Consider the following 12,479-nt stretch of genomic DNA (forward strand, 5'->3'; position numbering starts at 1 on the left):
TTATGTGTTGGAGGAGTAGGTGAAGCCGAGAGCTAAGCAGAAGGCGCAGGAGTGGTGTCACCATGACAACCCAGCAATAGTCTGGCCTACAGGACTTTCTGCCAAAGCAAAGCCTTGCCCTGGAACTTTGTGTACAAATTCAGTATTCATGTGTTGTAACTGTGGTATACAGTTGTATACAATACAATTTCGAGAGAGAGAGACTTGAGAGGGTCATACAATTATCCCTGAGCGTACCACTACCTTTCATACAATCCCGGCTGACATTGCTTGACCAAACAATGTCCTGCCATATCATTTGTGAGATGGGCTCCTTCTCCCACCTCCATTCCTCCACAAATTCCATATGCTACACGACAAAGGAGTATTATTATTATTATTATTATTATTATTATGCTTAATTTATATAGGGCTGTAGATTTGCGCTATATAAATAACCAATCACTAATTACTAATTAGTGGGTACTAATAACTTTTATATATTGTTTTTCACCTATGGGAAAAGTGTGGGGAAGGGAAAGAGGAAAAAGTGTATTCATTTGCATGTGTATTTTTTATTTTTTTAAATCAAGCCTTGTCCGTATGAACTTTTTCATTTTTAGGCTTTAAAAGTTTACAGAGATGAGAGCAAAAACCACAACTAATGTAATAAAGAACAGAAATGTGTCCACTAGATGCCAGGACTAGGGAGTTTATTACACTAGCAAGATCCCAAGGGAAAATGGGAGTCAAACACAATTTAAAGTAAAGAAAACCCAGAAATGTCTGAAGTTTATCACACGATGTTGCAGTTAAAATGAAATAATGTGAAGTTAAACCACAGTTAAAGCAGAGAAAAATGGCAGCTTTTTACCTTTAGAACATCCTGAAAGTAAAACGATGCCACTTTTCCCCACTTTAACTATGGTTTAACTTCACGTTATTTCGTTTTAGAAGCAATTTGGTGTGATAACCTCCCCGAATTTGCAAGTTTTGTTTAAATTCAAATATACTTTAAATCGCGTTTAACTCCCATTTTCCCGCAGGATCTCGCTAGTGTGATAGACCTCATAGATTTCCCCCCTACATTTTTCAGGATTTTGCAGCCGCTGCAGAGCTTTGTGGGCTAGGTATTATAGCATGGATTAACCTCTGCAGGTATCATTGAACGACTGGGATTTTCTGAAAATGTGATACAATCTAGCATAAAATATTTTAACAAAATAGTCTTGTGAAAATGAATTTTTGCTTTTGCCACAAGAGGGCAATGTACATTACTTTCTTTCCATGCGTGTAGCTTATTCATTCCCCCCTCCCCCCCCCCGGTAAAGAAATCATACAAGTTAATTAACAGGGCAGTACTAATTTTTGTATGGCATGGATTCATTAATCACCTGCAAAATAGTATGTATAATATGTAGACTTGTTTTTACATTGATAAAAGTATAGATTTTCCAAAGACATACATGTGTTAGTCTGGAAAAATCAATATGCAAAGAGACCTTGCAGCACCTTTGAGACTAACTGAAAGCCAGGAGTTGGTAGCATGAGCTTTCATAAACTTCAGTCTACTTCTTCATGTTACCAACTTCTATCTTTCACTTAGGGACCAAACAAACTGCAAAAATAATCCAGTTTGAGACTACTTAACTGCCCTGGCTCAATGCGAGGAAGTTCTGCAAACTATAGTTTTGTGAGATATTTCTGTCAGAGAGCTTTGGGGCCACAATAAATTATAATTCCCAGGACACCCTTGCACTGAGCCAGGGCAGTTAAAGCGGCCTCAAAGTGGATTATTTCTGTAGTGTTGGAGCTCTGTTGCAAAGGTGTAGCAAGATCAATTACAGTCGGCCCTTTGTATACATGGTTTTTTAATACACGGATTCAAGCATACACGGTTTGAAAATGTTCAAAAAAAGTATAAATTTCAAATATCAAACCTTGATTTTCCATTTTTTTATAAGCAAAACCATTTTGCTATGTCATTATATTTAATGGGACTTGAGCGTACATGTTATGCACGGGGGATCCTAGAACCAAACCCCAGTGTGTAACAAGGACCCACTGTAGTATGAATTTTTCTTTTCTTTTGCTGGTAAGGTTGCAAAGTCAGTGGTTGGCAGGTTGATAGTTGTGTGATACTAATAAGTAATCCTGCAAATCCATGATTTCAGAGATATCCAGACTAAATGATAATTGGGAAAGTCACCTCAGTCTAGTATCATATGTTAGCATCCTGAGTCATCTCCAAAGACCCAAATCATAGTAGAGAGGCCTGCCATAAAGCCTCCTGTCCCTGTTGCTCATCTTTGCTGCCCCACAGCTCCATGTTATTCTCACAAAAACCTCTGCGCCATGTCCTTTCCTTCTGGAACATGTGCAAATTTCTTTAAGATCCTTGAAAATTCAAAACTCTCTGTTTGAGACAGCTTGAGATACTTTGCTTCATGTGGGTAGGAGGAGTGTTTTCACAATGGAGGAAAATATATTGCATTTGTTTTATTGCTTTTCCTATTCCAGAAAGGTGGGGGATGTAACCTTTGGGATACTGTATAACCTGACTAACTTAATTTGACAAGTTGCAGGCTCTTCCTCCTCTAACATCTTAGTACAATATGCATACAACATGACTCAATATCATCATTCTTTCATCCGCTCCTTTTTTAAACATCTTTGTGTGATAAACACACCTTACATAAAAATTTGTGCACTTTTTTTGGTTTCCCTAATAAATGTATTATCACACTGGATTTTGGAACATTCCTGCTCTTGATTAATAGCAATTTGATCTCAATTGAAGACTCTCAGGAGATTTCCATAGCAGGCATATCAGTGCAAATGCCAAGCTTTCTGATGATGGGAAATTGCCATGTAAGCTTTCATTTCTACATAGTAAGTTACTTAGATTGTATTTTTTATTATTATTTATTTTAGGTGTCCCACACCCGGTTGTGATGGCTCTGGGCACATTACTGGAAATTATGCTTCACATCGAAGGTATGTTTTTTAAAAGGTTGAATTTTTTATCATAGTAATTTCCAGTTTATGGATCACAATGGGCTTGTGCTTAAATCAACAGGCCTTCCACAAAAAGGTGTCAAAGGCTTGCATGTCATATCACATCAAGTTATTTAGATGCCCCTTTTCTCCAGTTACTGAACTCAAAGTGGCTTCACAACAGATACAACATTTAAAAAGAATGATTCAGTTATCAACACAATTCAGTCCATTTCCAAATAATGCATTACCTTAAAAAACATTATAGGTGGGTTATAGACCGCCGAAAAGCGGCGGTCTGGCTCTGCTGCTGCTTGCAGTGTCCAGGAGATGCCGCCTTTAAATGGCGTGACTCCCGGACGCTGCAGAGAAGGAGCGCGGAAATCACGCTCCTTCTTGGGCCCCGGAAGAGGCGCCGCGAGTGCCAAAGGGTGCACTCGCGGCGTCACTTCCGGTGCACCACGTGCGGACGCAGAGCGTCCGTTACGTCAATATGGCAGCCCCCATGTGGAAGGGGCGCTGCCATATTGTACGTATTCCATACGTACTAGGGTTAGGGGGTGCGGAAGCACCGCCCCTTCCTAACCCTAATACGTATGGAATACGTATTTTTTGGTGGTGTGTAACCCGCCTCAATGTGGCAGAGTTACATAAAAAGTCACAATTTCTTTACTCAGCTGAGCAAAAAAGCACCAGCAGGACATATTAAATGGCCAGTATAATAGGAGCTAAAATGTAAAAACTCCCAGAATAGTTACATACTGTACTTAACGAAAAAAACAAAAACAAAAACCCACATTACAAAATTAATAGCCAACAAATAGAAAAGAGTACATCTGCACTGCAGAGCTAATTCAAGTTGACACCACTTTAACTGCCATAGGTCAGTGATATGGAATTCTGGGAACTGTAGTTTGTTGTGGCACCAGAGCTTTCAGAGAGAGAGACAGAGAGAAGGTTAAATGTCTCACAAAACTACAGTCCCCAGAATTCCATAACATTGAACCATGGCAGTTAAAGTTGTGTCAACCTGGATTGATTCTGCAGTGCTGATACAACCATAGATGTTTAAGTGTATAAGCCATACCTAGACTAGATGACAGAATAAAATACCCCACAGCAGTCATGTATTTAAAAATGATGAACAACAATTCCATTATAGTGCCTAATACAGAAGATAACAATAAGATTTCATACAAGTATTCTTATACATTCTGGGTGCACAGGTATCAGAGAATAACAAGGCTTCTCACCTTCCAGATTCTTTGTGGGCCTCTGATTAACCAACTGTATTCCATCTTCCCACCAGGAGACTAAAATGTAATGCTGGGAGGGGGACAAATCAGTGATGTCTGGTGGCTATATGGGTCTAATAGGTGGGTCATATATGGTGGCAATATTCCACCGATAATTACTCTACCATTTATAGAATTATAGAAATTTTTAGAAATAGTTCATACGCAAGGGCACATTTGTAGATATGATGCAGCAATGCTGTACCACCACCTGATCTTCAAATTTTAGATGCCACAGTGTGCATGCACGCATGCACACACATACATATATCATTATAATGTTTCTTGCCAGTGCTTTTTAAAAACAAAACCATTATTACAGAAAAGGCAAATATGTTTAAATTGATAGGAGTAGTAAAGGCTAAATGAGACTATGGTCCAAAAAGAAACTGCATAAATAAGCCAGTTTGAGACCGCTTTAACTGCCCTGGCTTAATGCTAGGGAATTCTGGAAACTGTAGTTTTATGAGACATTTTGCCTTCTTTGGTGCCACAATTAACTACAATTCCCAGAATTCCTTAGCACTAAGCCAGGTCAGTTAAAAGTGGCCTAAAACTGGATTATTTTTGCAGTGTGCTATGGACATATGTAGGTATTGGAGAGCAGAAGATCCAGATCTTCAGACCTGATAACCAACTCTGTTTTTGAGGGATATATATATATATAGTTTGTGTGTGTGTGTGTGTGTGTGTAGGTTTTGAAATAACACAGTAATAGAAAACAGATGTACTAAATAACTGTTTTTAAAAGAAGCAAAAAATTGAAATAATGCTTGTGTTGAAAGACTGAAAGCAGTACTTAAATACATAATGTGGATATACCCAAATTATTGCTCTTGAGACACACACAAAGAACAGAGTGTAAAGTAATTCTATGTCTGCATTCATTTTTACAGGGCTGGACTAAAATAATTCAATATGCTATTGCATCTGTTAACAACAATGCTGTTCTACCTGTGCATGTAACAGGCAGGGGCACAATATCTTAGGCTGCAATGAAGCTCATAGCCAAACTACATTTAACATATAGCCTTGTGATTAACTCTCATGTACCACAAGAGGGAAAAAAAGAAAAAAGAAACATGCACTTAGTGAATTGTGGGTTATTTTCAGACCTCAGTGGGAACTCCAGTGTATTGATGGTTAGGGTTAAGATTGTAGTTAGGGTTTATCAGACCCCAGTGAAAATTTCATTGCCCTCCCATGTCCACTTACTGACAAGGAGAGCACATGCATTCTGCTTTGCTGTAGTATAGTTCCTTGAAATACAGCTTGCAACATTTTTAGTCCCTTATACATTTGCTGGTAAAAAACATACCCAAGTAGAAAAAAGCAATAGATTTCTTATGACATTTCCTCCCCTGGTTTGGTTTTTAAAAAACAAACCCACCTTATATGGAAGTTACCATTATTTATCACTTGATACTATCAACAAAATATAGTGAAATATCTGAAATGTAATGGTTTTCACATGACCAGATATTTTCAGCTGTCAGCTGATCCATGTTCAGCTCATTCCAATCCACAACATGTTTTGTGGATCTTAATGTAAAGTTCCTTTGGTAAAGAAAACAATATCCGCTAAAGGCACAACTATACAACTATATACTAGATCCCCAACCAAATGCAGTATCTCTGTCTGTTTGTGCAAAACCTTGTATGTATGTTGACTTCATATGATCAGGTACCTGCATTTTTATCATGCCCAGATTATATGTACAAGTTGGACACATGCAGGCACAGTCAACCATGCAGGTCAGGAAAGTGCACAGGGGATTGCAAAGGACTGTCATGTCAGTAGATCACCTGATAATTATTTTTTCTTATTTGGATTGAAAGCAGTCACTTCCATGTATACTGTAACCGATATAGAGATATTTGAACTCTTTCTGTGTAATACATGCAGAGATAGTATCCCAGTCGCTTCTATGGAACAGGTACTTGAGTATGAAAGACCAGATTTAGCTTTCAAGTAAGCAGCGTATATTAGGTCAAGTGATAGAATTATGTTTTGAATTCATAATGATAATGAATACCTACAGTAGTGGTTACTGTATTCCGTAATGATAGGCATTTTGCCATGGGTTAAATAAAACAACATCTCTAATATGCAATAATAATTGATTTGTGTCTTCCTAATTAATCTGTTTAAAACAAGTTTTCATCTCTCTCTTATAAAAGATTTGTGTATTACTTGCTTTTCCCTTTACATCCACCTTAGCTGTAAACTGCACTTAGGTTTCTATTTCAGCACAGGTTCTTCAGTGTTAAAGTTGGATAGCCCATTTACCAAGACACTTAATGATGCCTTATCCCTGTCTTTCAATAGGTTTTCTCCATAGTAGATCTAAGCAGTATTCCTTGTCCTGAGCTATAATTTCATTTGGAGACAGAAAGAAATCATGCATCATGAGCTCCCTCTCATGGCTCAATCTTGTCAGTGCTCATTGATGCACAATCTGTTCTTGTTCTTGTTGTTATACTTATTTACATTCCACCTTTTTCTCATTTTGGGACTCAACGCAGCTTACAACACTTAAACATAGTTAAAAATTAGCAGCATACAGAAGTGAAGAAGCAATCAAAGCATCATAAAATTAAAAGTTTTTGAAATAATTTAAAAGCAAAAGCAAATAAAAGTTCACCCTATTATGCAAGTCCTGTTTTGGCTGAAAAATCAATTTTCAAAGGCTGGCTGGAATAAAAAGGATTTTACCTTCATCCATAAAGATAGCAAGGACAGTGCCACTCTAGACTCTTATGGAAGGGAGTTCCAGAGCCTGGGAGCAGCCACTTAAATAACCCTTTCCTGTGGTCCTATCAGATGTACATGTGAAGGTGCTGGGGCAGTGAACAAGGCCCCAGAAGATTTTGAAAACATGGGTTTGTTTATATGGGATCTATCTTGAGTTAAATACAGGGATGCAGGATGGAGCCTGCAACTAATTATACACAGAGTATGTTTTATTAGAAAGTTCTTTATTATATTTAGATATAAGCAGTTCCACCTTGAAATGTTTTATTTTACTCAGTCTTTCCGGTTGTCCACGAGCAAAGAAAAGTGGGATCAGGATAGTACAAAGTAAAGAAGATAAGGAAGATCAAGAACCAATTAGGTAAGTATTGTTCCAAACATCTCCCTATACATGTGTGCCATAATTAGCTCATCTGTATTTTCTGTTTTTTTAAATTAAAAAATCATCTGAATAACAGTAACAACCTCAAACACTTTTATATGCACTTTTATAATTAAAGTTGGTTGCTTTGAAATCAATAAGACTTCATAAACTCATGAGTAAAATTTTCACCATCTAGAGTGTTCAATTTCTTATCAAATAGTTGTACTGAAGATAATGCTCAATTGCATTACTCTAAAAACTGGTGGAAGCAGTATGACTTTTTCCAAAGCTTTTTATCCATGGATATTTTACCTGCAGCAGATAGATGTGTTAACTAGACAGAACCTGTACTCTAGAGCATGGTCCCCAAACTGTGCCCTTTTAGAGATCTTGGACTTCAGCTCCCAGAAGCCTCAGCCATGTTGGCCAATAGTCTGTGACTCTGGGAGCTGAAGTCCAAAATCCCTTAAAGAGCACAGTTTGGGGACCACTGATCTAGAGGAATGCTATTCAAAGTGGTGGTCTATGGACTGATGGACTGGAAGCCATCAGCTGCTTGCCTACAGTGAGATTCCAGGAGGGGGAGGGGAAAAAATTCAGTGATGGGTGACAAATATGGTAACAATCCCTGGCACATTTGGGGGAAATTGCTTTTTCCCTAGAGCTAATAGCCTAAGAAACACTGATCTAGAATTTTTCTCTTCTCTGGAGTTGTCTCTTCCCTTAGCCAACAGCAGGACAACTGTGCATAAAGTCTAACTGTACTAGATCAGTGTGTTGTATAACAGAAATATTAGAACAGCACGTATTTTAATAGAGAATCAGTGTGGTATAGTAGTTAGAGCGGTGGATTACAACTAGAGACCAGAATTTGAATCCTCACTCAGCCATGGATAGCCACTGGGTGACCTTGGGCAAGTCACAATTTCTCAGCTTCAGAGGAAGGTAAAGGCAACTCCATCTGAATAAACCTTGTTTAGAAAGCCCTATGATTAGTTCCACTTAGGTTTGCCATAAGTCAGAAATGACTTGAAGGCATACCACAGGCCTATTCCCACTTACCGGAAAATCCATTTCCTGAACCGATTCCTGGAACTGGTTCTGAAAAAACGTAGTTCCCACTATGTTTGTGCCGGTTTCAGGAATCAGTTCAGGAATCAGCAAGTGGTGGGGGCAGCTTGATTGCCCAGCCTGTCTCTGGCCTCTCCTGGTCCCAAAATCCCCAGCCCCAAATCCTCCTTACCGGCTTCTTTGTCCACTAACCAGGTTCCCTGCAGCCTTTTTTTTTTAAATTTCCCACAGCCAGGGAGGCCAGAAGGGGGTCTCAGAGAAGCTGGGGGAAAGCTGGGAAGGAGGTTGCAAGGCTTCCAGCTTCTCTGTGACCTCCATCCGGCCTCTCCGGCTGCGGGAAATTTTTAAAAAGGTGCAGGGAAGCCAGTCAGAGGCCAAAGAAGCCGGTAAGGAGGCTGAGCTGGGGATTTGGGGGCCAGGAGAGGCTGGGCCATGCCAGCTGCCCCCATGGGACAAGCTGCCAGTGGGAAACAAGGCAGATTTGAATCCGATTCGAATCCACCTGGTTCCCCTTGGGCTGAATCGATTTATTTCTAAATAAATCGATTCAGTGCAAAAAACACTTCATTTTTTCAGTGTCGTTTTGATGCGGGTTAAATGGGCAAAAATGGTCAAAAACATGCCCCCCTTTCTGAATCGATTTCTAAAATCGGACTCAGTAGGAACCATGCAAGTTTAACCTGGATCCTGATCCCAATTTAAAAGTAGTGGAAACAAGACCCACTTGTTTCTCCTACCCTTTGAGGTTTTTTTAAAAATTCTTCATGGTTCTCTGCAAATTTGTATTATTATTATTATTTTAAAAGCAGAAGTATTAACTGTGAAAATGAATATTTTTGCATTTGGCCAATAATGAACACAATGCAAACAGAAAGAACAAATTTCAGTTCATTTGTAATCATGAGGATAGAGGACATCATTCACAGCTGTACTTCTGGTTTACTAGTCAGTATATTGCTTTTCTATTTTAGAAAAGTCTGGGTTTGATAGCAAAACATAAAGTTTGCAAAAATTCAAACTGGGGATCTTGTCACTAATTATCATGTTCATGGACTATTGTCCATAGAAGGGCAAATCTGTTTCTGCTAAAACAAAACTTTCCTAGATGGTGACAGATCATTCCATTGTGTTGACATTACATTCATACCTAGTTTATTGCAGGTGTGTTCTTAATTTCTTGAGCATTTTTGTTTGTGTTAACTTCTTGTTCATTTTGTTTATACCATGAAGCATGTTTGTTCTTTTTTTTATGTGAGATTTATTTTGACTTTGTTGTAGAGGCTGCCAGGTATATGATGGCAAGACAATAAAGTTTATTTCATCTATCTGCTATCCAGATGTCCAGTTCCTGGTTGTGATGGTCAGGGTCATATAACTGGGAAATATGCATCTCACCGTAGTGCATCAGGGTGTCCTCTAGCTACTAAAAGGCAAAAGGATGGGTACTTGAATGGTTCCCAGTTTTCTTGGAAGTCAGTGAAGACAGAAGGCATGTCATGTCCAACCCCAGGATGTGATGGCTCAGGACATGTCAGTGGTAGTTTTCTTACACATAGGAGGTGAGTAATTGCCCTTTCTGTATTGTGATCTTTGTTCTTCAGTGTCCCTTGATTTAAATAAGTATGATCTCTATTACTGTCAGTGTATGTGTCTATTTTCATTTAACTTTTTTGTTCTGATAAAATAGACAACCCAAGTGTCTAGATAAGAAGCTGGATGAAAATTTTTGTAACACAGTCATAAAAATGAATTGTAAACTAGAATCCAATGGTATATGTTTACCAGATCCCACTGCTTCTTCCAGAGTCAGAAAAAAAAAATCCCTCGCACCCTAAAACATGATCCAAAGGGCTGGGTAACTCTCTGGAGCAGGTTTTTTTTGGCATTATAGGGGACTGAAATGTGGAGTGGGGAGAAAAAGCAAGAACTGAATATCAAAATATATTGTTAAATCTTTGCCATATAGACTGCTATTTTATGAATAATGCCCCAATCCCGATACTGTTTACTTAAGGCCAATTAATCAGAACATCCCTTGTGACAGTCTTTGGTCTTCAGTAAATATGGAGTGCAGAGTATGCCATTATGTACATGTTTACATGCAGTTCTGCAAGGCCCCGCTCAGTTCAACAGCAATGGAATGTGCTATTGGTAAAACGTATCAGGAGCTGAGGGTCCGAGCCTCAGATCAATTAACTAATAAAAACTAGTACAGCAAGGAGACTTGGTATACATTTAAGTATTCAGATTTAATGTAGAAGTTAAATACTTTTCTACTGGTACCAGAAACCACATTTATTTAGGAATTTCACATATTTGCATTGTTTGTAGTGGAAAATATACAGGCATATTATTATGGAAAATAAATATTAAATAAATAAATATAGAATTTTTCCATTTTGGACAAAAGGTAACCTTGCATGTTACTGCATTACACTTTAGAGACAAGCTTGGGAATCTAAATCTGAAAATGTAAGGGAATTATTCTTGCAAACTAACTTCTTTGGAGCAAGGTTTCCCCCTTGAAAGTAGCTTAGCAATGCACTTCTTAGAACCACCCCTTCCTTCAGCATCTGTTTGGCCTCTGTCAATTTGCTGAATGCTACACTAGAACTCTCCTTGGAAGCCAGGAAGACAAAACTGAGGCTGTCGTATTTTAGACACATCATGAGAAGGCATTACTCATTGGAAAAAATCAATAATGCTATGAAAGGTAGAGGGAAGTAGAAAGAGAAGAAATCCACATGCTAGGGGTTTCTGGATGAAACAGATTATCTAGATCCATTTCAGTCTGGCTTCATATCTGGCTATGGCACGGAGACAGCTTTGGTCGCTTTGGTGGATGATCAATTCAGGGAACTGGACAGGGGTAGTGTGTCTTGCTTGATCTCTTAGCAGCTTTTGATACCATCGCCCATTGTATTCATCTGAGCAGCCTTTCTGGGATGGGATTTGAGGGAACTGTTATGCAGTGGTTCTGGTCTTTCTTGGAGGGGCTGACCCAGAAAGTGGTGTTAGGGAACTCCTGTTTGACTCCTTGGCCACTAGCCTGTGGGGTCCCACAGGGTTCTGTGTAATCCACCCATGTTATTTAACATCTACATGAAACCACTGGGAGAGGTCATCTGGAGCTTTGGGGTGCAGTGTCATCAGTATATGATGACACCCAACTCTATCTCTCCTTTCCATCTGACTCCAAGGAAGCTGTCTCTGTGCTGAACCAGTGTCTGCTGTCAGTAATGGACTGGATGAGGGCAAACAAATTAAAGCTTAATCCGTATGAGACAGAGGTGCTCCTGGTCAGTTGTAAGGCAGATCATGGAATTGGGGCTTTGGCTGTGCTGGATGGGGTTACACTTCCTCTGAAATCTCAGGCTCACAGCTTGAATGTTCTCAACTCTGAGCCTGAATGCCCAGGTCTCAGCTGTGGCCAGGAGAGCATTTGCACAGTTAAAACTAGTGTGCCAGCTGCCATCATTCCTTGAGATGTCAGACCTGGCTACAGTGACATATGCCTTGCTTACATCCCACCACATTTGGCTATTGTAAAGCACTCTACATGGTGCTGCCTTTGAAAACTGTTCAGAAACTTCAGGGGGTTCAAAATGCCGCAGCCAGGATGCTGAGTGAAGCGAACTATAGGGAGCATAAAACTCTTGTATTGAAACAGTTTCACTGGCTACCAGTTTGTTCCCAAACACAATTCAAAGTGCTGGTCATGACCTACAAAGCCCTACACCGTTTAGGTCCAGACTATTTGAGAAACTATGGCCGGTTATAGACCGGCACTTTAGTGCGTGACAAGCACTAGATGGGGCAGCGCGGATGTGACGTCCTTGCTCCACGCCAGGGCGCTTAGTGCACCTTGAACACGGAGCAGGAAGGAGCTCCGTTTCGGAGCTCCTTCCTGGTTTAGTCCGCTGGGCGCAGCCTTCAGATGGCTGCGCCCAGCGGACTAAAAGAGAAAGAGGCCAAGCGGCCCCTTTCTCCTTCTCCCCGCCGCCGCGGGGTGTCCTTG

At 39.7% G+C, this 12,479-nt stretch overlaps 1 protein-coding gene across 1 annotated transcript in view; it reads left to right on the forward strand.

Annotated features, from left to right (window-relative positions):
- MYT1L (myelin transcription factor 1 like) overlaps positions 1-12,479 on the forward strand; it is a 409,399-nt gene that overhangs the window by 364,442 nt on the left and 32,478 nt on the right. Inside the window, 3 exon segments of the mRNA XM_042477632.1 lie at positions 2,914-2,976; positions 7,304-7,387; positions 9,799-10,020. Of these exon segments, the coding sequence (XP_042333566.1) occupies positions 2,914-2,976; positions 7,304-7,387; positions 9,799-10,020 (369 nt within the window).

Source organism: Sceloporus undulatus, chromosome 1 (assembly GCF_019175285.1).
Source record: "Sceloporus undulatus isolate JIND9_A2432 ecotype Alabama chromosome 1, SceUnd_v1.1, whole genome shotgun sequence".
Taxonomy (NCBI): Eukaryota; Metazoa; Chordata; class Lepidosauria; order Squamata; family Phrynosomatidae; genus Sceloporus; species Sceloporus undulatus.